Source organism: Porcisia hertigi, chromosome 2, assembly GCF_017918235.1.
Source record: "Porcisia hertigi strain C119 chromosome 2, whole genome shotgun sequence".
Classification (NCBI taxonomy): Eukaryota; Euglenozoa; class Kinetoplastea; order Trypanosomatida; family Trypanosomatidae; genus Porcisia; species Porcisia hertigi.
The window spans coordinates 25,955-51,971 of record NC_090561.1 but is presented as its reverse complement, the minus strand read 5'-3'; the positions used below and the strand labels follow the sequence as shown (position 1 = coordinate 51,971).

General features: G+C 53.5%; 5 protein-coding genes across 5 annotated transcripts; all 5 read left to right on the top strand.

The window, feature by feature from the left end:
• Positions 1-221: 221 nt before the first annotated feature.
• On the top strand, positions 222-788 carry JKF63_07552 (uncharacterized protein; the record flags this gene model as incomplete). Its single annotated transcript, XM_067903489.1, has 1 exon — positions 222-788. The coding sequence occupies one exon, from the start codon at positions 222-224 to the stop codon at positions 786-788; it is 567 nt and encodes a 188-aa protein (XP_067759921.1).
• A 772-nt stretch (positions 789-1,560) lies between these two features.
• On the top strand, positions 1,561-2,217 carry JKF63_07551 (uncharacterized protein; the record flags this gene model as incomplete). Its single annotated transcript, XM_067903488.1, has 1 exon — positions 1,561-2,217. One exon carries the CDS (start codon positions 1,561-1,563, stop codon positions 2,215-2,217), a length of 657 nt encoding a protein of 218 aa, XP_067759920.1.
• Positions 2,218-5,190: 2,973 nt separating this feature from the next.
• On the top strand, positions 5,191-5,445 carry JKF63_07550 (uncharacterized protein; the record flags this gene model as incomplete). The annotated part of the gene is made up of 1 exon (XM_067903487.1): positions 5,191-5,445. The coding sequence occupies one exon, from the start codon at positions 5,191-5,193 to the stop codon at positions 5,443-5,445; it is 255 nt and encodes an 84-aa protein (XP_067759919.1).
• A 7,713-nt stretch (positions 5,446-13,158) lies between these two features.
• Positions 13,159-14,874, top strand: JKF63_07549 (uncharacterized protein; the record flags this gene model as incomplete). The annotated part of the gene is made up of 1 exon (XM_067903486.1): positions 13,159-14,874. One exon carries the CDS (start codon positions 13,159-13,161, stop codon positions 14,872-14,874), a length of 1,716 nt encoding a protein of 571 aa, XP_067759918.1.
• Positions 14,875-16,366: 1,492 nt separating this feature from the next.
• JKF63_07548 (uncharacterized protein) lies at positions 16,367-17,704 on the top strand (the record flags this gene model as incomplete). The annotated part of the gene is made up of 1 exon (XM_067903485.1): positions 16,367-17,704. One exon carries the CDS (start codon positions 16,367-16,369, stop codon positions 17,702-17,704), a length of 1,338 nt encoding a protein of 445 aa, XP_067759917.1.
• Positions 17,705-26,017: the final 8,313 nt, after the last annotated feature.

Genomic DNA, 26,017 nt, shown 5'->3' with positions numbered 1-26,017 from the left:
ACCGCTCTCCCATCTTCTCTCTTTTTTTTTTCTTCCCCCCCCCCCTTCCCTCCCGCTCCTTCCGCTATTCATTTTACGCTGACCATCACCCATTTGAGTGAGCGTCACTCTTTTTTTCTCTTCCCCCCATCCCCCTCTGCTCTCCGTCTTTAGCGGTGTGTGTGTGTGTGTGTTCTGAGTCTACAAAGACTTCACAGCTGTTGCGCTAGTTCAATAACACAATGCCAGCCCCGAGCTCCGCGGCCGTGCGCGTTCCCTTTTATTACACTGCCCGTGTGGGCAATGAGGAGGTGCAGGCCCTTGTAAATGCCTCTGACACACATGATGAGCCAGTATTTGTGACAAACGTTTTTATCGAAGTGATTGCGTTCGGCACTCGCTTTTTTTGGGTCCACATATCGGAGAGCCTTGCGAGCCAAAGCATTCCTCGACTCGGGTCCTGCTGCGTCGCTGTTGGGCTCCAGCTAGCCGGGGATGGGGGCCGCGTCAGCATCTCGTCATCGCAGCTGATGGAATTGGAAGCAGCCCAACGGCAGGATACGGCATCTGCACCCAACAGCAGCGTACAATCTGCCTTTGCGACGAGTCTTGCTCAGCGACTGGTGCGCGGTGTCGAAAAGCGATTCGGTACCCAGGCATCTGTGTATGTGAATTGCGCCATCGAAGGAATGCGGTGTCTCGCACTGCTGGGCACGGAGGGCGGTAGTGGGTTTGACATGACCTTCCAGTTTGGCGCACTCGTGTACAGGGAGTCATTCAAGTTGCTCGCTCAGCAGTGGGAGCCGTAATGACGCTCCTCCCTCCCCTCCTCACCCCCTAAAAAAAGGTCCACGAGAGGGCGAAAAACATCATCAGCAAACAAATGAAAATGGGCAACACGAAGAACATCCCACTGTGTCCGACAAAGCGCAACGCGACGTACAAGAGGTGTAGATGAACATTGTTGCCTGAAACTCGTTCGCAGCCCCCCCTTTTTTTTTCTGATTCTCCCTTTCCCACTGTTTTCATGGACTCTGTGGTACTTCCTCTACCCACAGGATGAGTTCGTCAAGCAAGTATTCTGCTATGCCACTCATAACAGCCTGCCCCCCCCCCTCCTCAAGAGTCGTCGAGGGTGGAGGGGGTGGGGGCTCCCCGCTTTTAAGTTGCCGGTATTTCTTGAACTGCGTTCATAGATGCGACATCTTTTAGACACGTCAGCGCACCCCCTTCTTCCCAACTGCTCATCCCTGCCCCCTGCCCCCCGCCCTTCCTTTCCTCCCACTTCAAATCACTTCACACTTTGCCTCCTGCTTCCGTTTTTTATGGAGCAGACCTTCGCGGCCTGTTCATCCTATCGTGCATCCTACTCACTTTTTTTTGCTCACCTAAGAAAGAATTTGTAGTTCTCGAGCTTCACCATCAAAAATATCAAACATCAGAGTGCCAACAGAATCAGACGTGGTTACACACACACACACACACACACACACACAGAGTCTGCCGATTGCACTGCCCGGCGTACTCCACTCTCCAATTTTTAATTACTTTTCCTTACCTCGCACAACAAAGGAAGTGTAGATGTCGCCCACCTACAGCAGGAAGCAGGTTGCGGAGCACAAGCAAGCAGAGAATGGCTGGTTTATCATCAACAACGGCGTCTACGATGTGAGCAAGTTCTACGACGAACACCCTGGGGGTCGCGACGTTCTTATCGCTAACATCGGTGCAGATGCCACGGAGTCCTTCGAGGCTGTGCACCACAGCAAGAGCGCGTTGCGCAGGCTAGAACAGCTCAAGGTTGGCGAGTTGCCTGAGAATGAGAGTCGCTGCTTCATCTCCATGAAAAAGGTCGCTGAGCACATATCAGCAAACAGTGCGTGGATGGTCATCCACAACAAAGTATACGATTTGACCAAATTCCTCGACTTGCATCCCGGTGGTCGGGACATCTTGCTTTACAGTGCCGGTGGTGACGCAACACAAGCCTTCATGGACAAGGGACACAGCGACAGCGCTCACAGAATGATGGAGAAGTATTTCATTGGTGATATCGAACCGAGTGAGCGCCGGTCAATAATTCACCGCAAGGACACCAGTAATGAGGGTGGAGCTGACAAACAGACGACACACGTAAAGAGCGACAAAGACTCTCTCCTCCGCCACGTACAACAACAACTCAAGGTGTTGATCATACTCGCACTTTTCCTCTCAGCCGCCATTTTGCTCCTCCGCTAGAACAAACGGGGGCCGGCGACGACTCACGACGACGACGGCGGCGGCAAGAGGGAGGGAGGGTGGGGCTTGAGCGGTTTCTCATTTCTACTTGAAAAAAAAATGTTATGCACTTATTGACTTATTTGATTTTTCCTTACGTTTCTCGGAGGTAAACCGACCGCCCCTCACCGCGGAGTGTTGTGCTGTGTGCCTCTTGGGGTCGGAGTGTCTGTGCGTGGAGTACTTCTACGGAGAATCGTCTTCACCTGACCGATAACTCGTTTGTTTTCTTATCTTTGGTTCCTCGTGTTTTTTATTTATTTATTCGCCCATCTCGGAAGAAAATCTACCAAGTAGACGCAATTCTGGGGCAGCTGTACGTTGAGATTGACATGACATTTTCTGCAGGGTTATCTCCGTGTGCTTACGTACGTGAATGTGAAGATATGCGCGTCTCTCTCTCTCTCTGTCTCCATATATATATATATATGTGTGTGTGTGTGTGTGTGTGTCACTATTTCTATACATATATACGATATATGTATATATATTATATTATTTACACGCACGCACATCCCTTTTTTTTTGCTCACTTATCTTTTGGGTGTATACGAGGGGGGGGGCGGTGCACTCTGCGACGACGCAGTGAGCTCGTGAGGATGGAAAAAAAGTAAAACGAAGGGTGCAACTCAAGAGAAGGAGGGAAAAGGGCAACCAGTGTGCCGCAGGATCTTCCTGTCTACGATGCAGGCGGGGGGTGGGTGGGGGGGGCAGGAGGGGAGGGAAGAGGACAAAAAGAAACGAGACGTCGCTCTTTTTTTCTCCGAGACATTTCCACTCTTCTGATAAATGGTGAAGATACACCAAGAGAATCTCAGCAAGGAGCTCGTCTGGGTGTTATGGGAGGGCGTTGCGGGGCGTAATGGCGCCCTCTACCTCCACCGCCTCCACTTCTTCCACTGCTTACGTGCCGTTTACAACTGCCACCTCACAAAGCAATACATTAAACAGGCGACGAGAAAACAAAACGGGATATAGACGTGTGTGAAATGTGTCGGTCAAGTCCTGCTCGTTTTTGAGCCTCCACAACTGCTCAACAAAGACGGCGTGAGCTCGTATGTGTCTCCGTCCGTGCACCTTGGTGGATGGGGGGGGGGCAACACAGAGAGCAACACGCAACCCGGGTAAGCAAGCGCATTGTTGATCCGCGGAAAGTAGGGCCATTGAAGACTCATTACATTCTGGCCAAATTTTAGTGCCCCCGCTCAGACTAAAAAATTATTTTTATTGCCAGCAGCAGCGGCTTGTTGCAGCTTGTAATGTTTACGGCCTCTGTCTTCTCACTTGTGCTTACCCCCTCCCCTTTCCAGCCATCGACTATTCATCACCTCTTTTTTTTTCCGCATTATGTGCACATAAATGATACGCAGACACACCAACCCCTTCCCCATGTGTGTCTCTCTATATATATTGTTTCTGCGGCTCGACTGTGCATGTCACAACAAAGTACGTGTTTTCCTTCAACCTCACCGCTCACACTTGTTGTGCAATCGCATCTCTTTACTCCCAGTTCTATCTTGGTTTAGCTTCACCTCACCGCTATGCGCAATTGGATTGGTTAGTGGTGCGGTCCCCAGGCGGAGGTGTGTACCCCCCCCTCCCTCCTCTCCCCCACCTCCACGTTATCACCAACGCCCACAGCGCATCCTGTTATGTTTGTTTCTGGATGCCTCGACAAGACACCCCCCCATATTGTGATCCCCCTCGGCTGCACGCCTCGTGTAGTGCATTTTGGGCGTTGGCGCACTTCGGAAAGCGACCGCATCCAACTTTGGCATCATGACGACCCTCTCGGATACACGAACGCGTGTGGTGGTGGTGGTGGTGACTCCCTACACGAATTACACCACATGCCGGTGCGTGACGCGAAGGGGTCAGGTTCATCGTCGATGATGTTTGCACTACATGCAAGACGGAGTTCTCGTCTGACCTCAAGTTCGCGAGAGGTTGGGCCATTTGCAAAGGGAAAAGGGGGACTTGTATGAGAGCCAGCTGTGGAACACGATATGTCAAAGTGAGAGAGAGCGTCAAGCGCATGAGGGGGGGAGGGTCTCAGTTTACCACGCACTCTTGTCTTTGCCGCTCTTGTCGCCGGCGTTGCTGCTCTCAACGGAAAGCTTTTCGCCTGAAGCCTTTTTTTCATTGTAGTATAGCCTCACCGTACGCCAGGCTGTCATTTCTTCGACCCCAGACGTGCCCCCCCCCCCCGTCACGCATCGGTTTGTAACTGTTCAACCACATTTTTATTTTTGCTTTGGTTCGCTAGCGGCGAAGCTATTCGTGACTCTTTCCTCATCTTGTCGATCTGTCGTCCTTCACCACCGGACTCCTCCATGCCCTTTTCCCATTCGTTACACGCAATGTTTGGTTCGCGTCGCGTCAATACTTTAAATCTGTTCAAGGCATGTATTTTAAAACAAATGGAAACGAGACAGCCACCTCTACTGTCCTTTCATTCTTCAGTTGCGTAAGAAATCGACACTGGGGTGTATACTACAGTGTGGGCGGACGCCTAGTTCTGAACAACCCTCGTACCTGCCCTTCTGGGCCTTGGTGTGTCTATGTTGGATCTCGAGGTGGGGTGCTTCGGCTCTTGTGCGTTTTACATTTTTATGTTTACATATTTTATCCTTCACTGACACACTCCATGAAAACCCAAAACAACACCACACACTCAATTGAGAAAAAAAAAGGGCCACATGTGAGTTCATCTGTGTCGTTCACACCCCTAACGCACTGCGCCAATTATCGAAATTCTTTACTGGCGCGAGCAGGGCGTCTGGTGAGTGCTGTCATCTGTTTTTCGTGTGTGTGTATGTGTGTGTGTGCGTGTGTGTGTGTGTGTGTGTATTCGAGGACACAGTAGTTTGACAGCTCTGTGCGTACAGACAGAAATAGAGATGTTTTCCAGCTCCTTATTTTTTTTTTAGTTTTATGGGAAGAGAGGCGTCGCGGTCCATTGATGTATTCGTGCCGGCAGAGACACGCACCCGCGTCACCTGCCTCGATATCGAGAAGGGCACGATGCCGGAGCTGATCGAGCCCTCAGCTGCTGGTCCGAAAGAATCTGGCAAGGAAATGGATCGCATGCTGTTCGAGGCACTCGAGTGCGCGGATGGCCTGGCGATCATGGGCGGATTGCCCGCTGGCAGCAGCGGCACTGAAACCCGTCCTTATGGATGCCATTAGTGGGATAGAGGCTTCGCTCGAGGTGTCCAACGCGCACTTTATCCTCAAGGTGAACATGAGGGAGGGGGGGGCTCTACCAGCTCACAGGGCGATCGACCCCAGAGAGCGCGTTTGAGTACGCGATGCAGATGTGGACCATGCGTGTATTGGCAGTCACCGATGGCCCGCGCACTGCGTACACCCAAGAACGAGGTGAAGCTCTACATGTGATTCACATACCAAAGGTGGACGGCGTTGTCAGCCTTTTGGGCGCCCGGCGACACGGCCGATGCTTTTCTCGCCGAATACACACACGGCCCCAGTCCAACGGAGGCGTTTCGGCTGGCATTGGCTGCGGCCTCCGCCAACTGCCTTCAAACGGACGCCGGTGTGTTTGAGCAACACGACATGAGCCGCACCGCCGGCGACATTTCTGTTGGACGTTTGCGAGTACACGGGCTGTCCATCGAAAAGTGCGCAAGTGTCTCCTGTGCACACGCACATGACGGCGTCAAGTCGACAAGGGTTTGAGAAAGAAAACGTAGAGCCTGGCCCCGCAGCCTGGGGTGGGGGTGGGGTGATTGAGGGAGGGAGGGGCCCACGAGTACGAGGCCTCCATTCGTGTCTTTTGTTCCTCCAAGTATACCTCCCCGTTTTTGCTTGCTTTCACTGCTCGCCTGTTTAGCGAACTCATTCCATGCACATCATACCCGTTTTCTACTTTGGACATGGGCACTCACTCGAAAATTCCTGCGGATTCCTTTGAACCTGCGGTGTGAAGACTCTAAAAGGCAACGACTCGAAGTGTTTCCGTGACATGACCTGCCGTAACGCATCACCAAATCACAAAGATGCGTGGCTCCTGACACGATTGGGCATTCTTTCTAGCGTCTAGCGTGCCTTTCAACTACCCACACGTTCACACACGAGACTGAAGGGTCGAGGGCAGGAAGTCTTTGGGGGTGGGGAAGGGGCGTGCTAAGGCCGTATTCCTCGTCTTCCTCCCTCCCGCTTTGATACTGTTTGGTCCTCCCGCCCCACGGGCGAATTTCCTACACCTGTGTGCCCGATTCACAATGGCAGTGATCCTCCTCCACTCCCCACTCGATGCCTCTTTCTCGTCACCCCTCCCCCCCTTCGACTCGCCCCTTCGTGTTAATCATGTGGGTGACTCGTACCAAACTGTTCATGTTTTCTTCCCTCCCTTTTTCCACAACTAAAACACATGCATACACGCATGTACAACATTCTGCAGTCCATTCAGCAATCCTCGCACCACCCACTACGCTCTTACCTCCTATTCTCCCACCCCCTTTCCAACACATCCACCATGGCCAAGGGAAAGCGCTCCGCTGATGCCAAGGGCAGCCAGAAGCGCCAGAAGAAGGTGCTGCGCGACAACATCCGCGGCATCACGCACGGCTGCATCCGCCGCATGGCGCGCCGCGGTGGCGTGAAGCGCATCTCGAGTGAGATCTACGAGGAGGTGCGCCGTCTGCTGAAGGCGTACGTGGAGGACATTGTTCGCTCCAGCACGGCCTACACCGAGTACGCGCGGAAGAAGACCGTGACGGCCTCTGACGTCGTGAACGCGCTTCGCAAGCGCGGCCACATCCTGTACGGCTACGCGTAAGCATGCACGCCTTAGTCTCGTTTCCGCCTCTCCCTCTCTCTCGCTTAGACACACCTGCGTGAGCGACAGGGGCGGCCAGGGACACGTGTATGTGTGTGTGCGTGTGCGCCCATTCATAGAGAAACTCTTTTATTTTCTTGTGTTCTTTCGAACCGCCTTTGGAATCCCCCCTGGGTTGCTGATGGCTTTTTTTTTGTAGTTTACGACTACCCCTGTGACTGACCCCCCCCCCCCCCGGGCAGAGAGCAAGAGAAACCACAGAAGATGATGATTACGGAATAACTCTCTGGCGCGTGTGTTGTAATTGGGGAGAAAGGGCCCCAAACGCCGCGTACATTATCTGCACGCGTGTGCCTCATCCCCTGCTGCCGGGTGGACGCGCTCACGTGTTTACAATGAAGCGCTGCGCGTCGATGCTGCCTGGGTCGCTCTCACCCAATCAGCGTACACACCCACACCCTCATGGACAAGAAAACGGGCACGGTAAAGCTGAACCACATCTGCCTTGAAGACGTTGATCGCATTTCTCCGCTTCTGGCACTCCACTATTCCTCTCACCCCACATGCCCGTTTTGATTTTTGCTTGCAGGGCCTTCTTGCGCGCCCATCCCCATCGCGCACACAAAAACCACACACACACACACACACGCGAACCCACGGACACAGATGGGGCCGGTCATTGAGCTACTGGCAAGGGCACACAAGGGAGTCTTCCAAGGAAATCCGGGCACCAACAAGAGAGATGCAGTGCGGATGCACTGCTTCATCGGGTTAACGGCGCTGAGATTGCAGTCGCGGTGCGTTTCTTTTTCCTTTTTCACCGCCTCTCTTTTGGAACCAGGCATGCGTCCTCCACAAATGCTGCGATCTCTTCCCCTCGAAAGCGCGACTCTAATCAGGGATGGTGGGCGATGGGTCAAGCCGTCACGGTGACCCCCCTCACCCACGATCGATCTGCGGAGACAGAGGAAAAAAGCAAGCGCCACCCACATGTATTTCGCTCTTGGCTCACCCGAGGCAGGTGAGAGAGAGTATCGGGGTTCACAGGCTAGCGGATGAGGGGGGTGCGCCCTGCCGCGGGAAAGCGCACGGCGTTGCTTGTGTGCGCGCTTTCTTGAGAGCCATGTCTTCTGTGCCGACAAAAGTAGTTGTGATGCGGCCGATTGAGGACGTGGTCTATGCTGCACTGGCCGGTGAACCCCAGCGCGCTCTAGGAGCTGGTGGGGGGAGACTGGCCAACTAGCGGCGCGATCCCCTTCCGCATCGCGAAGCTGTTACACGTGAGGAAGCTGCGCATCTTCTCACACGGATCACTGCAGCGACGCCCCGGATCTCAACCCGACATGTCAACTTTCCAGACTTGGCAAACCGCTCTCGGTTTGAGGTCTACACAGGGGATGTTGTCGAACATCGAAGACCGCGCCGAGGGTGTTACCCAGCACTTGGTGAAACCCCCTGCCGCACATTTTTGTGGCCCAGGAACTCTCCGGGCTTGGGCATTCGAGCTGTTTGGTTGCTGTAGGCTTTTGCTTGAGGTCCACACCTGCGGGGGAGGGGGAGGTCTTGTCTCGCTCGCAGGAGTTGTGTTCCTGGGAGGAAGTCTTGCGCGACGGAGTAGCCTGCACAGCATCAAGGTTCTCAGAACATGCTCTGCCGTCTGGTAAGTGGACTTTGAGGGCTTCAAAGAGCTGGGGTACCTCGCACCGCTCGTTTGGTATGCTGCCAGCTCAAGCCCTGCTCCTTTGATCAGCCGCAGTGCTTTGTTTGGACACAATTTTGATGCACGTGACGGTGACACGCCAATGATGCGTGTTTGGGCCGCACCGGACGTGACTCGTCACGTTCCCTTTTTTTTATCCCATCTTGTGTGTGTCTTGGTTTGCCTTGCAAAGGTGTTTCATCACAATGTGGGGCGCATGGGGTGTGCCATATGACTGGCACTTAATTTCTCTGTGTGTCTGTGTGTGTGTGCGAGAGGGAGAGGGAAGGCCAAATGCCACGCCATCGAGGCAGTGCGGAGCCGTACCGCCCCTGAACGCCGCTCTTTTCTTCTCATTAACCTCACGACGCACTTTTCGGACACCCCATTCCCGCCTTCTCCCCCTCCCTCTCTCTCTCTCTCGAAGACTGCGTTTTCTTGAGGAAGACCCGCTTTCCACGAATGTGTGACACATGTGAATTGCCCGTGTCGTTGGCGTTTGTCAAGAAGTTGTTGAGCAGCTCTCCGTGTTCCCACTTAATTTTCATTCTGCTTGTATGTGCACCATTGGTTTATTAATCGTTTTTTTTGTTCCTTTGATCTCCCTCCACTCATCCCGCTTGGCCCTGTGGGGGGTAGAAGCGCCCGCCGTTGCTCGCTAGCACAGCGACCTGCACACCTACTCATTGCTCTCTCCACTCCGTTTGCACTAAAGATCAATTTTGTGTGTAGTTGTGCATCTGTCCACGTGCTACAGCGGCGTCGTGTTCTTTTCCGGTTTCTCTCCTTCCCACTTCTGCATTTTCTTTTTTTGTCTGCACGTCACACAGTGCCAGTCTGCCGTCCGGACCAGACCTCCAAGAAGCGCACTGTCCCACGTGGCGCCTCCTGGCATGTCTGCTGCGCCCCCCCCCCTTACTTTCTGGGTTGCAAGCACACACGGGGTCATGTGGAAGAAGGGCATTCGCTCTATATGTTGTCCTTCGCCACAAGACACCACTATGTGTTCGGGAGCGTGCCACGTTTCCTCGAGTCGAGGGACCCTTTGCAGTACACTTTCGTTGTGCCGTCGCGCTTCTTTTTCCCCCTCCTTCAGATTATCGCCGATAATGCGCTCACTGTGTGTCCACTGTTCTCATGTCAGTCTCACGTTCAACCTGAGAGTCCTCAGGCGGAGTGCAGCGTACTCTCATCTAAGCATCACCTTGCTGCGCGGCCGCCATGGCGCCTCCCGTGTTGCAGGAGTGTATGCCATTACAACTGTGGCGTGTGCTTGCATATGAGGTGCAAGGGAAAGCGATGAACGGGATCAAGAACCGCAAAGGTGGAGGCACACGCGGTCCTGCACGCGCCTTTTTTGTTCCCTTTGACTGCTTCCCGCTTCTCTCCCTCCTCCCCATGCACGCCACCAGGGTAAGCTACAAGGAGACACCTTTACTGCTCGTCGGTATCTTTGGAGAGGGGGGAGTGATTCCAGCAAAGGGCTGTGTATGTTTTGGTGTTTGCCATTTGTGCGTGGAGAGGAGGGGCGGCGATCTCCGGTTGCACATCTCTCTTGTTTTTTCTTCTTGCTGTGATCCAGCACGGTCCCTTGTACTGCCGCGTGTCGTCTGAGAAAAGACGCGCACTAGGCATACCGGCCGTCGATGTATCGCTCACACACCGTCTATTCAAGCACGGGAGTCTATCGCCACCATGAGAGAACCGCATCACCCTTGAGGGGAAATAGTGTCCCCGGTGGACGCTGGAGTGCGGTGGTGCGTGTGTGTGTGCGTGTGTGTGACTGCGGGTGCGGAGACTGGAAAGGAGGCGACCCCCCGCTCCGCACCGCGTGGCACCAGGCTTCGGTCAGGGGTTTAGGTGGCTGTGCGCGTGGTTCCTACACCGATGTCCCCCCCCCTCCCCTCCCCGCCCTGAGTCTTGCCGGTAGGCATGCTCCACTTCTCACTAGGCCCCTTCCTTTCGCGGTTTACTCTTCCCCCCTCTCATCATTTCGCGTGAGTTTTTTTTCTCGCTGTCGTCGTTTTTTATTCGTCTTTTACTCAAGGAGGCAAAAGGCCCCCAATGTGAGAGGCAGCGAATATCAAGCAACCACATTGACGCCAAGTGCGGCTGCAGCAGTGCAGCGGAGTGTCACGTCCCACTCCCACTGTTGTCTCTCACTTGATGTGACTGACGCAGACTCCCTCCCCTCCTCTCCCCCCTCCCTGTGCGGCAGTCAAAGACGCCCAGAACCAAAGGGAATCTGAATTAGACATGGTTGGCAGGTCAACTGCAGGGGCGCGTTCGTTACTTCTCCACTGTGGGGCACACCTGTCCACGTGTACGCGTGCGTTTCCCTTCCTCCCGCGCGCTTGGGCACTTGGAAATAGAGAAACAAATGTGTAGGGATACTGTAAAGGCAAAAGCAAGTATCCTGACAGGGAGTGCGGGGCGCACTCAGCTTCCAGTCAGTGCCATGGGTGTACTTGACATCCCTGGCCTGTATATTCTTTTTTTCTGTACAAAGAGCGAGCCCTTGTCTATGTTATGCACACCGATGTTTACAAAGCATTGTGTGGTCTGGGATAGTGCCAACCTCACCAGGGACGGTGCCATGCGACGGTCTTTCCACACTTCGCCTCTCCAAATGGGCTCCCCTCTCTTTCCTGTTTCCATTCGTTGTGCGGCTACACAGGCTGCCAAAGACTCAACATCCAAACCACGCTCGTCTCCGATCTCCGCGCAACCGCATTTCTGCCCAATTCCTCCCGATTGCCTACACCACACCCAAACATATTCTCTTTTCTCCCCCTCCCCCTTATCCACTTCTCGCCGCCATGCCCTCCAGTCTGAGGACGTTTCTGCTAGTGTTCATGACACTTGCGGTGTTTGTCACCTACGCTGCTGCGTTGGATGCCTGCCCTGACGAACGCTGTGTGGTTTGCAGTGACACTGACATCCACCATTGCATCGAATGCAAGCCGGGCTACCACCCGGATCTCCAGGGTGTATGTGAGCTCACGTGCACAGACAAACGACGCACAAAATGTGCGGTGCCCAAGGGCGCGTGCACAGAGGGCGCTGGTGGATACCGCGTGGAGAGCAGTGTGTCCATGACAAAGTGAAGCAGACAACGGCGTACATCTTCGGCAGTGAGTTCAACGACTTTGTGCGCCAGTACATCTTACCCATTGTCTCGGGGGCCGCCGAGGTCTCCAGCGGGGGTCTGGCATAGACTTGTCCCTCCGCACTGCTATTCGCTAGTTGCCTGAAAAGGCGCGTCAGCGGAGCAGGCGCGGCGCTCATCTTCTCTTTGATCGCATTGCGAATAATATTCGCGCCTGGAGGTTGCTCCGTCATCCCGTTTTCCAAGGCAATGGCTTCGTTTCGTATATAGGTGTGCTGTACAACAAGTGGCGCACCCGACGAGAGGACGAGCGGCACGAAATGCGCACCAAGCAACACTCTAGACACGCGGCTCTCATGTCCCTCCTGCGTTTCAAGACACCCCACAGTGCCACATTTTCGAATACGTCGCCACGAGTCAAGAGCATGGTTCAGGCGCCAAAGAGCGGGGACGATCGTTTCCATCCACATCATCCACTTCAGGCATCCAGCTATCACTTCGACAGGGCGCAATTTTCAAACAAGTAGGATGTATCCCATATATTCACCAGAAACGGCATGACCGCACACGTGTCGTACTTGGTTCACTACTTCTCTTTTGTTTTTCTTTTCGGTTTGTCTTGAATCTTTATACTTTTTCCCCTTTGTCGCATGCGCGCAGGGATTTTTTTTTTTTTCGACTCTGCACACCTGCACGCCATGACGTTTGCCTTTCATGGCTTCTGATGAGGATTGCGCAGATAGGGGCGAGGCAGAATATAGATTGGCGTGTCGGAGGTGGCGAAGGGTGTTGATGTGCACGACACTGATAACTCTTGAGGCGTATTTCCAAACAAAAACTAGCCAACAGGCGGAAACGATACGGTGGGTCTTACAAGAGGTGCTATGCCTCAAGGTGGGTGACTCTTGAAAGGGTTCGACACCCTCAGGTAGGGACCCTTCCCGCAAAAGGGTCGTGTGTGGCGATCCATAAACCCTCCTTTCTTTCTTCGTGTATGGTCTTTCCCCGTTTTTTTGTTTCATATTGAAGGACATGAGTGCGGTCCTTTGGATCATTCTGCTGCGATGGCGAGACCCGCTCACGAGAAGCTCAACCTGACCGCTTTGCACCCTGGCTCTCGTTTTCTCGTTGGTTATACGAGCACACAAACACACACGTGCGCTCGCGCGCGCTGATCTTCGATATTGTATTCGTCCGCAATGGGTGGGTGGGTGGGTGGGTGGGGGGACCCTCAAGAAGCTGAAAAAGGCAACAACTCCCCTGTGGGGTGCTCCTGTATTTTCTGAGCATCGTATGCAAGAGGACATCGGTGATGAGGCGAACCACAGGATCGGTCCGGCGACTCCTGTGCTTCCCGACCCTCTCACCATTCTGCTCGTTGGGGAAGGAAATCTGAGCTTCACCTATGCGCTTATCAGACGGCTGTCCCGCAGCGCGGCTGTCCGCCGTGCGACGCAAAGTGATGTTCCTCCGGACGAGCGCCGGCACGGGTCTGTGGTGAGGGTGATTGCCACCACTTTCGACAATGTAACAGAGCTTCATCGCAAGTACCCAGAGACGGTAGGATTTCTCGCCTACTTTTCGGCAAAGCAGCGCGTATCTGTGCGCTACTATGGCGATGTGAACGCGACCTCGCTTTTGTCTGCACCAGTATCGCTACGAAACCATCCGTGCCATCTCCTCATGTTTAATAATCCTCACATCGGGTTCGAGGATCTCTACAGACAGCGCTCCCTCCTTTCGCACTTCTTCCACAGCGCACGCGAACTCTACCGCGCTTCGGCGACACTGGACTCTCCACAAGAGATCGTTGTCACCCTTTGCGACGACCAGGCGCGGCGGTGGGACTTGCTGGGTTGTGCGGCTCGTAGCGGTTACATTTGCGTTGCGGCTGTGCTGCTTCGCGCCGCTGACTTCCCCGAATATACGAATCGCCGTCACCAGAGCGACGCTGCATTTCCGTTTGGCATCATGGTCCAGTACTACTTTGTTTTGTTCCAGGCGGAGCTGCATGAGGTGTTACTCCACCTCTCCGCAGAGGTGTCGTTGTGGACGCCGGAGCGGTCTTCATCCCTCGATGAGAGTCCGCCGCGCAGGGAGATTTTTTCCGAGTGGTTGGCAGTGGCACATTCGAGTCTGGGGTCTTGTGCTCAATCAGTCAAACGGGAGGCTGAGTTCAGGGAATCCGTGCCGATAGACACGTTTGTGTCGACTGACGAGGACTTCTCTGTGAACAGCTCTGCAACTTTTTTGCAACAACCTTTACCGCTCCTGCACCCTACGCTCGTTGCCCGCGTTGTGGCGCAAGTAGTTCTGGGCTCTTGCTTTGCCCACTCGTCAGGGCATCGTGGAGAGGCGTTCATGCCGTACTTGCCGAGCTCCACGTGGGCCAGTCTTTATCGTGCACAGCGCTTGGCAGAGGAGCATCGTCGTACCTCTGATCCTGCGGCGCCAGCCATGTCACCTATGCTACCGCCTCAGCTCGATACCTCGATTCTGGGTCGCCCCTTGACTGCGAGAGAAGCCAAGAAACTCGAGCGCTACCTGTCTGGTTACGGTGCCGCGATGAAGGCAGGGGCTGAGCAACGTCGCCAAGCTGCGTCGGCAGCGTCTTGTACGTGGAGGTGCGAGACCTGCCAGCCTCCTCGAGTGTTTCAGACAGAAGAGGATATGCGTCAGCATCGGCTTGCGAAGCACACTAGTGCCCCTCATTTGGCCCCGACGCTGTATGCGCGCGTGCATAAGCAGATTGAGGCCCCACGCGACCCACTGGCGATGGCCCTGGACGAGATGCGCTTGGAAGACAGAGGCGCTACTGATTACTGCGACATTTGCGGGCTGCAGTTCAAAAGTTGCGACGCTTACGAGGAGCACCTCCGCTACTTATCTCCTCTTCCAGGTGACGCCGCAGCCGACTTAGTGTGCAACCTGTGCCAGCCACCCAAGTCCTTTACCGACCGCCGTGCTCTTGAACAGCATCAAGCCACAAAACACGAGTCAGCAGATTGAGTTATAGATGAGAGTACAGTTCGAGTAATGTTCGACTGCATTGCGCTGACTAAGGGAATCGACAAGTAACGGCTTCTTGGTGATCCACGTAAAGGTACAATGGCTTCACTGCCAGTAAGTCAGGGGGATTCGACACCGGGCAGGGGCTCGTCCTTTTTCCAACTCTTCCATTGTTTCTCATCTTCCTGTTCCGCCTCATGGTGTGCAAGGAACATGGCGTTTCTCTCTCCCTCCCTCCCTTCATCCCCTTCCTTGTGGATCTCGAATGCGTGTGCACAACGCGCGGGTTTGAAAACAAAATAAGTGAACAAAGGAGAACGGCAACGCTGCTCTTGTACAGCCGGGCCACAATGACCTCTTTTCAATTCGTGACGCTGTACGACACTCTACGCTTCAACTTTGTGGATTTGGACCAGTTGACGGAGACCTACGACACATCCTTCTATGGCGAGTAATGTGACGCATTGGCCCGAGTACCAACGGATGTGCACGCACCCAACTACTGGGATTCCCAATGGCCTACACCCTCGGCAAGGCTGAGGGAAAAGGAGAGGATTATCACGGGCACGTGTCCGCCGTGTCCGTGGCACCAACGTTTCGGCGCGTGGCCCTAGGCGAGACACTCATGTGAGACTTGGCACAAGTCAGTGAATTTGTGCACAACGCCTACTTTGTCGACCACTTCGTCTGCAAGAGTAACCAGGTCGCACAGGATATGTTCCACCGACTGGGCTACATTGTGTGCCGCACGGTACTTGGCTATTACCGTGGCGACGGCCCAAAGGGTCTCTTCAAGAATGACGAGGACACGCTGGACATGCGCATCGCTCTGTCGCGCGACAGGGAGCGGCGCACAAGTAGCGTCATTCCGCTAGAAAAGCCAATCAAACCACATGAGCTAGAGTGGACATGAGTCCCCGGGGCGTATGGCCAAGTTGTAAATGAAATCAGGCGAGCAGAGCGGTTGGAAAACCCAAAGAAAAGACTCAAAGAAATCACGGGCCGTCCAAATCGCAGGCCAACTCTCATGCGTTTCGCCACGTGCGTGGCGGTTTTTATAACGGTTCCCGAGTGTGTGTGTGTGTGTGGGGTACCCTCTCTCGCTACTCGTCTGTGGGATCGAAGGGCCTAGGCAATTCGTGCCATCTCACACCCATGGTTCTGCGTGCGCTGTATGTGAATACATGTACAGATTTGCATGAGTGTATGGGAGCGGTAACTGCTATATCGATCTTGAAGGCTGCACGGGGTGCTGTGTGCCAGATGACTGAAGAGAACACGGAGAAATATCAATAGACATGTTTTTCAGCTCCCATCCATTCATCTCCTCTCCACCTTCCTCACATTCCCCCCCCCCCTCCCTCCCCCCTCCAAAAAATATCTGTTCATTTTTTCCTGCTGCATTGCAACGCGGCAGACCCCAGTTCAGCGATTGGGACACAGAGACGTATCGTTCCGTTCAACGGTTTATTCCCTACGGGAATCAGAAAGGATGCCTTCTGAGAAATCACCTCTTTCTATCCCACCACTGCATCGAGTGGTACAGTGGCCAGCTGTGCGGATAGCCCTTTACCTACTTCTTCTCACCATAGCCTATTTAGCACCGCTATGCGTCTACTTTGAACGGCATGTATGGGTCACTTTCGAAGATACTCATCGTCCCGGCGAGACATTCATAAGCGATGAGCGTTTTTTTCAGTGCATGGCGGATCGCCTCTCGCAAAGCGAGGAGCACTCTAATCGAATACCTTACGTGATCTTACCTGTGACACTGGACTACCAGGACATCAAAGTTCTCTTTTGCAACATCACCGCTCCGATTACGTACGTTATGTTCATAAACAACGGCGAGTTTGTTCCTCTGCGCAAGCTCTTAGACCGTCTTTCCGACAAGATGAGCGACTACCTGGATAAAAGGCTCTTTATAATTCACCACCCAGAAAATGTTGGCTACGCCGCAGCTGTCAATGAAGGGCTACGCCACGCTCTCACTTTCTCAGTAGAGAGGGTGCCGTGGGTATTCATCACCAATGCCGATGTGCGCTTCGGGCAAGGCCTCATCGAGGATTTTATCGCGAAGGTGAACAAGGAGACGGAGAACCAGACGACGCGTATCAAGGAACTCGAGGCAGAGGTTGCGGCTGAACCAACGGCACTAAAGAATGTGGCTGATGCGCGGTTTACTTATCGCAGCGACAAGCTCCCTGTCGTTACCGCACCCTCTTTACCCTATCGCATTCGGGCAATGCCCCCGGAGGAGATGGTGAGGGAGTTCGAAGACACATACGGCGTCTTTTACACTTCACACGTACCGTACATGTCCACTTTTGCCCTACCTCGACTCACCATTGCGACTGTGGGGTTCTTTGACGAAAACAACTACCCAGCCTACGGCGAGGATAACGACTATGCTTGGCGCATTGACGCGCTCGGATTTAAAGTTTACTGTTCCAAAAGAGGCCGATATGTTCACATTGAAAACGCAAACCTAAACGTTGACAATTTGAGCAAGAAATATGGTTCATACAAGTATACCGCCTATGCCCAGCAGAGCCTCAAGTTCGTGCGGATGCACTACCCACGGAATCGTATCGAGTACCGTCGGACCAAGTGGTTTCCCGATCAGCAAAATGTTGAAACGCATAAGGGACGCATGCCTTTACCTTTCCGTGGAAACCTCCCTGTCGATATGTGGGTTATGGATACTCAACGACTGAAAATGATCATCGATATCGGTGAGGGTCGACGCTGCCGCTTTGTCGGCATGTTTTACAACCTCAGCCTTCTTGACTTTAACGTGTCTGCAATTACCGATCATGAGCAGAAATGATAACAAGCGCCGTCTTTCTTGGTGCTGAGAAAGGGCGCATCAGTTTCTAATCGTATTATTGCAACATATGCTGTTACCGATACTGTTTTCAAAGTATGCGAACTCAGAGAGCTTGAGGTTGTGGCCAGGCTTTTTTTTTTGAGTGTGTAGTGACCACGCTTTAATCCTTTTGCCCGATATGTCTCCATGAAAGGAATTTGATAGCCCAGTACACAAATTTGGTTTTGGTGGGATTATCTAGAATTGTTTTTCTTTTTTTTTCCACCATCTGTTCACGCGACTCATGCGCACTGGCCATGTAGGGACTATTCTCACTTGTGTGTAGCGTTTTTATTAGCTCGTATCGGAAACCCATTCCGTATTTCTTCCCTCAGGGTCGCTGGGAATGGCTACCTCGCGCCTGTTGTTGTGACACACTACAGCTTAATACTCTTTGCTCCGTTCATGTGCGTTACATGCGCTAAGGGTGTATGTGCCCACACCAAAAGTCAGATTTTCACGCCTCCAGGACGCTCTGCAAACACCCCAGGGCCTCGACTGCCATCATTCTCGTATCCAAGGAAGATGTAGAGGCCCCCCAAAATAATGATTCCTTCTCTGTCGGCGCTGCAGTTTCCTTGGCTATTTCCACATGTATATTTCTTCGCACTTTTGACTCTCTTCTTCTTGTGAGCGCACGTGTACACATATGGGAGAGACAATTCATCACTCGTAGCCTCACATCACCATCGTTTTTTTTCTCATCATCTCATCCACCATGGCCAAGGGAAAGCGCTCCGCTGATGCCAAGGGCAGCCAGAAGCGCCAGAAGAAGGTGCTGCGCGACAACATCCGCGGCATCACGCACGGCTGCATCCGCCGCATGGCGCGCCGCGGTGGCGTGAAGCGCATCTCGAGTGAGATCTACGAGGAGGTGCGCCGTCTGCTGAAGGCGTACGTGGAGGACATTGTTCGCTCCAGCACGGCCTACACCGAGTACGCGCGCAAGAAGACCGTGACGGCCTCTGACGTCGTGAACGCGCTTCGCAAGCGCGGCCACATCCTGTACGGCTACGCGTAAGCATGCATGCCTTAGTCTCGTTTCCGCCTCTCTCTCTCTCTCGCTTAGACACACCTGCGTGAGCGACAGGGGCGGCCAGGGACTCGTGTATGTGTGTGTGCGTGTGTGCCCATTCATAGAGAAACTCTTTTATTTTCTTGTGTTCTTTCGAACCGCCTTTGGAATCCCCCTGGGTTGCTGATGGCTTTTTTTTTGTAGTTTACGACTACCCCTGTGACTGACCTTCCCCTCCCCTCCTCACTGGGGGGAAAGAGAGAAACCAGAGAAGATGGGAACAGTCTGTAGTGCGTGTGTTGTGATTGGGGAGAGAGGGCCCCCAAACCCCGCGTACATTATCTGCACGCGTGTGCCTCATCCCCTGCTGCCGGGTGAACGCACTCACCTGTTTACAATGAAGCGCTGCGCGTCGATGCTGCCTGGGTCGCTCTCACCCAATCAGCGTACACACCCACACCCTCATGGACAAGAAAACGGGCACGGTAAAGCTGAACCACATCCGCCTTGAAGACGTTGATCGCATTTCCCCGCTGCTGGCACTCCACTATTCCTCTCACCCCACATGCCCGTTTTGATTTTTGCTTGCAGGGCCTTCTTGCGCGCCCATCCCCATCGCGCACACAAAAACCACACACACACACACACACTCACACTCACACTCACACTCACACACACACACACACACACACATACACACACACACACACACACACACACACTACCACCTCCACCTCCACCACCACCACCACCTACACCATCAAGCAAAGCTTCACCGCTCAAGACTACTTCCTGTCCTCTCCCGCTACCTGGTTCTCACCACCATGCCCGCCAGCCTTGCGAAGTATTTCATGGTCTCGATGACCCTCGCGGTGCTCGTCACCTCCGCTGAGGCGATGAATGCCTGCTGAATCGAGAACTGTGAGCTGTGCGGTGAGATCGACAGCACGGATTGCAATAAGTATCCAAGTATATACGATATCCAACGTTTATCGGAGTGCAAACCGCACGAATGCGACTTTTCTGACTGTGTGCAATGCTAAAAGGTAGGCCTTTGAGAGTGCCGAAAATGTGAGATGGGCTTCATCGAGACTTATGGAGATTGTGAAGTAGCCCCCTGCTTCAAAGAAGGTTGTGACAGCTGCGGAGACAACGGGGCGTGCGATTACTGCGCTGAAGGCTACCACATGGAGGGCAGTGTGTGCGTAAGGAGCTCGTGCAAACGCGACAAATGTACCAAGTGCTATACGAAAGGTGCCTGCACAGAGTGCCAAGCGGACTTCCACGCGAACAAGGCGGGCAATCGTGTGTTGCCCGGAAACGGTGCCGTCTTGGTGAAGTGCACCGTTGCCGCTGTGGTTGGACTGGCGGCGACTGCCGTAGTCTATGTTCTCTAAGCGGTAGAAAAGTCGTCGTGCTTTGAGAAGGCATCCGAGCAATTCAGCGAAAGTTCACGGGGAAGCTCGCAGGATCCCCCCAAAAACAACAACAACAATCAACCGAGGACGGTGCGTACACACAAATGGAGCGACTGTAACTGTTGGTGCGACGCACATCGCGTGGAACCGCTTTGTGTGCATTTTGTTTTTTACTTGAAAAAATTCCTCTCTTTCTTCTTTTTTCTTTCAGTATCTGTTTCTTTCCGTTCAGACTGAGTGTGGCGCCGTCGCTGTTCCCCTTCTCTGGTGTGGTTGTCTTGACGTCGCGCAAACACCTCTCTGTATTCTACGAGTTCCCCTCCTTGTTAGCGGATTTGCCCTCTCTTGTGCGCATGTGTGAGCGTTTTCAAGATGAAGTCGTTGAGCAGGTGCCTTTTTTTTTAAATCTCTCAGTTTTCAATGAGCGGCAATTCTCCCTGCTTGACTTCTCTTTGTATCTCCCCCCCATTTTAGAGCACCTGTTTTATCATGTGCCTTATATTCTCTCTTCTTATAGGGTACCCGCACCGACTTGACCTCTCCTTCTTGTCTCCCTCTCTATTGCGTACGTGTGGAATCATTTCACTGGGCCAGTGATGCTCTCTGTTCAAGCTTCTCTTCCTCGATGCACCGCCTCCCTTTGCCCTCTATTTTTTTGTTTTTTTTTTTTGAGGGGGGAGGTGTCCGTCTGTCTGTGCGTGCGTGGTGGAGCGAAACGGTTGCCATCCATATCAAGTGCAAGGGGAAAGGTATTCACCCGAGATGGCAGTGCGTATCTCCCAGACGTTGCGGGCAGAAAAGAAAATAAAATGGAAACAAAAGGACATATTTTCGATTACAAGGAACTTTTCTCTAGCAAATTAGGACAAACAGTCCCCGAGATAAATATACGTACGCCACATCCCAACAGCGGTATTGCATTATGCATCTCTCTCTCCCCCCTCCTCTTCCTCCTTCGGTGACCCCCTGTGCATCAGAGGTGCGTGACGCACAGATGCGTCCGCATGCTCTACACACCCACATGTCTTTCCGCACAGTGGTGACGATAATGTTATCTGTGTGTCCATGGTGCTGATCTTCTCTGCTGGCACAAATGATCTCCTCACCCTCATGCTCCCTCGGATCTGCAGCGCAACTGCACACGGAAGCGGCATGGGGTAATCAGGGCTGTATCTGCTTCACCCGCCGCCGTTCTGTACCATTCACCATGCGGCATACCACGCGTGCCATTGGTTATTGTTTTGTCGCTCGTTTTCTCGTTTTGGCGCCACCCCTCCCCAGACAAGACAAAAGTGTAGGCATGTTTGTTCTTATGTCGCCCTCCATTGGTGCAGCCGCCACTGTATTACCTCTGAGTCGACATCCGGGCGGGGTCACCGTTGAACAGCAGTGTCTGGGGACCATTTTCGACAGGGCCACCTTCCCACAACAACGAAGGAATAGTAGTGCTCCGCTGTTGCGATGCCAGGTCTACATCGGTGGCCCTTGGTGTGCCACACGTGTGCTGGAGAAGCCCCTGTTTGTTCGCAGGCGTGTCTGCAGAGCTCCTGCTGCAGTGCTCCCTGGATTGTCAACGGCTGTGCCGCCTGGTATGGTGCTTGCGTGACCCCTGTGCTAGGTGGTTGTGTCACTGCGGGCTGGCCTTTCTAGCGTGTACCCGGGCATGCTGGCAGCGCTGCGTGCCGCGCATCGCGCGCCAGAGGAGAGCCGTGATACTACGCCGACAACCCAATTCGTGCGCAGTCTGTGTGGCGGCGACTGATTCTCCAATGGTGTTCTCCGTGGATATAAAACAGGTGAGATGTCGCCAAAAACCCTGGCGCTGAGAACCGGAACGGGCTTCGTTCCTACAGCGGATTTGTGTGTCACCCCATCATGTATGTCTCGCAAAGAATACCTCTGCTCACCCCAAATTCGGTGCTTGGAAGGCTATGGGCTCTAGTTGCACCGGGTTTTCCGCACTTGCGAAGGCCACGGGGAACCTCACTGCGAAGAGCGGTGAAGATTTTCGGGGCCGCTTTGGGCGCCACCTTGATCCCTGACGATTAATTTGAATGGTTGCATGGGCGGGGAGAGGGGTTTGGCAGGTGGACTTGTTTTCTGCGGCATTGGCGGGGGCTTCGGTATATGATGGCGGTTCTTTTACTAGGGTCATAGGGTTAGGGTGCATAGGGTGAGGGTGCATAGGGTGAGGGTGCATAGGGTGAGGGTGCATAGGGTGAGGGTGCATAGGGTGAGGGTGCATAGGGTGAGGGTGCATAGGGTGAGGGTGCATAGGGTGAGGGTGCATAGGGTGAGGGTGCATAGGGTGAGGGTGCATAGGGTGAGGGTGCATAGGGTGAGGGTGCATAGGGTGAGGGTGCATAGGGTGAGGGTGCATAGGGTGAGGGTGCATAGGGTGAGGGTGCATAGGGTGAGGGTGCATAGGGTGAGGGTGCATAGGGTGAGGGTGCATAGGGTTAGGGTGCATAGGGTTAGGGTGCATAGGGTTAGGGTGCATAGGGTTAGGGTGCATAGGGTTAGGGTGCATAGGGTTAGGGTGCATAGGGTTAGGGTGCATAGGGTTAGGGTGCATAGGGTGAGGGTGCATAGGGTGAGGGTGCATAGGGTGAGGGTGCATAGGGTGAGGGTGCATAGGGTGAGGGTGCATAGGGTTAGGGTGCATAGGGTTAGGGTGCATAGGGTTAGGGTGCATAGGGTTAGGGTGCATAGGGTTAGGGTGCATAGGGTTAGGGTGCATAGGGTTAGGGTGCATAGGGTTAGGGTGCATAGGGTTAGGGTGCATAGGGTTAGGGTGCATAGGGTTAGGGTGCATAGGGTTAGGGTGCATAGGGTTAGGGTGCATAGGGTTAGGGTGCATAGGGTTAGGGTGCATAGGGTTAGGGTGCATAGGGTTAGGGTGCATAGGGTTAGGGTGCATAGGGTTAGGGTGCATAGGGTTAGGGTGCATAGGGTGAGGGTGCATAGGGTGAGGGTGCATAGGGTTAGGGTGCATAGGGTTAGGGTGCATAGGGTTAGGGTGCATAGGGTTAGGGTGCATAGGGTTAGGGTGCATAGGGTTAGGGTGCATAGGGTTAGGGTGCATAGGGTTAGGGTGCATAGGGTTAGGGTGCATAGGGTTAGGGTGCATAGGGTTAGGGTGCATAGGGTTAGGGTGCATAGGGTTAGGGTGCATAGGGGTTAGGGTGCATAGGGGTTAGGGTGCATAGGGTTAGGGTGCATAGGGGTTAGGGTGCATAGGGTTAGGGTGCATAGGGTTAGGGTGCATAGGGTTAGGGTGCATAGGGTTAGGGTGCATAGGGTTAGGGTGCTAGGGTTAGGGTGCATAGGGTGCATAGGGTGTAGGGTGGTGCATAGGGTTAGGGTGCATAGGGTTAGGGTGCATGAGGTTAGGGTGCATAGGGTTAGGGTGCATAGGGTTAGGGTGCATAGGGTTAGGGTGCATAGGGTTAGGGTGCTAGGGTTAGGGTGCATAGGGTTAGGGTGCATAGGGTTAGGGTGCATAGGGTTAGGGTGCATAGGGTTAGGGTGCATAGGGTTAGGGTGCATAGGGTTAGGGTGCATAGGGTTAGGGTGCATAGGGTTAGGGTGCATAGGGTTAGGGTGCATAGGGTTAGGGTGCATAGGGTTAGGGTGCATAGGGTTAGGGTGCATAGGGTTAGGGTGCATAGGGTTAGGGTGCATAGGGTTAGGGTGCATAGGGTTAGGGTGCATAGGGTTAGGGTGCATAGGGTTAGGGTGCATAGGGTTAGGGTGCATAGGGTTAGGGTGCATAGGGTTAGGGTGCATAGGGTTAGGGTGCATAGGGTTAGGGTGCATAGGGTTAGGGTGCATAGGGTTAGGGTGCATAGGGTTAGGGTGCATAGGGTTAGGGTGCATAGGGTTAGGGTGCATAGGGTTAGGGTGCATAGGGTTAGGGTGCATAGGGTTAGGGTGCATAGGGTTAGGGTGCATAGGGTTAGGGTGCATAGGGTTAGGGTGCATAGGGTTAGGGTGCATAGGGTTAGGGTGCATAGGGTTAGGGTGCATAGGGTTAGGGTGCATAGGGTTAGGGTGCATAGGGTTAGGGTGCATAGGGTTAGGGTGCATAGGGTTAGGGTGCATAGGGTTAGGGTGCATAGGGTTAGGGTGCATAGGGTTAGGGTGCATGGGGTTAGGGTGCATAGGGTTAGGGTGCATAGGGTTAGGGTGCATAGGGTTAGGGTGCATAGGGTTAGGGTGCATAGGGTTAGGGTGCATAGGGTTAGGGTGCATAGGGTTAGGGTGCATAGGGTTAGGGTGCATAGGGTTAGGGTTAGGGTTAGGGTGCATGGGTTAGGGTGCATAGGGTTAAGGTGCATAGGGTTAGGGTGCATAGGGTTAAGGTGCATGAGGTTAGAGTTAGGAGTTAGGGTTAAAGGTTAGAGTTAGATTGGAATTAAATTAGAATTAGGTTAAATTATAGTTAAATTAGAATTAAGATTAGAATTAAGGGTAAAGTTAAGGTCAAATTGAAGTTAAGTTAAAATTAGAGTTAGGGTTAGGGTTCCATTGGCGAAGTCTTTTCGACGGAGGCAATCGAATGGTACATGATTTTCTGGATGGATGAAAGTTCTGCACGGGAGGGGGGTCCGAGCGAGGGGGTCGGGTACCATGTGGTCGGCCGGCTTTCCGAGTGAGTGACGCACATTCACTGCTATGCAGTGTGTGGTGCGGGGGTTTCTGACGAATACATGTCCGGGTTTCGTCCGAGATGTCTGGTCCGGGTGTATTTTTGGTACCCCGGACCCGGGTGTACCCGGGACGGTTTGGTCCAGTACACCTTGTGTGCCGTTATGTTCCTGAAGTGGTTTCCTACAAATGTGATGTCACATGTGTGTGTGTTTGTTATCTCTTTATCGAATGATTATTCGTTCTCTCTCCTTCTACTTCTGTCTCTTCTGGAATTGGATACAAATCCAGTAAGTAATCTAAGTGGGTTTAATGCGGTCTCTGACGCAAAAACGAAAACAAAAACACATTTTGCACAAAAAATACCGTACGCACGCGCCCAGGCAGATCCGCAGCTTCTCGTCATCTAGCCGTTCAAGAAGTTCCGCCACGTCACAAAAAGACGATTGTACTTCACAACATTCGCGCTTAACAATGAGCAACAAGACGGATATCGCTTCGCTTTCCACCGAGGAGGGCGATGTGGACATCAGTTTCTTTTTGAACAACCCAAGCACGTCGACTAGAGCGAAGACGTGGAGAGGTCTCCGCAAACAAGGGATCATTTCAGCGGAGAAGTATCACGAAGAGCTTGTGCGCCTGGCTGAGGGTCTTGAAAAGGACAAGGAAAGGGACCGAACGGTGCCGTTGGACGGTGACGCGAGGATTCAACACAACATGATGGAAGCGCAAACCATCTACGCGGACACACGGCTCCGCGAATGCATGAACACGGAAAATGCAGACAAACAGGCTATCGAGGCGCTCCGGAGCCTACGCCAAACAACGGGAGACCCGTTAGAAGGGGCCCTGGAAAAACTGGAAACGGCAATCGAAGCATCACAGGTGACACCAGTCGTGGCGGCGTCGGCGGTAATCCTGCTCGGCCTATCCGGGCCGGAGCTGAAAGAATTGAGCGATAGGGAGCGGATCGCGTTATGGCTCGATATGTTTCTCGAAGAACCCAAGCCGACGCGCCTTTTCCGGTACAACGTGCATGTTGCAAGGGCGATGGGAGCCCAGATGCGTACATGGCGACAAATTATCCAAGAAGTCAGCGAGCCATTGCTTCCACAAACGCCACGCCTGGCGAGATTCACGCGAGACATTATGGAAACAGCGCAGGCTGCAGTAATGACTAAAAAGGCGGAA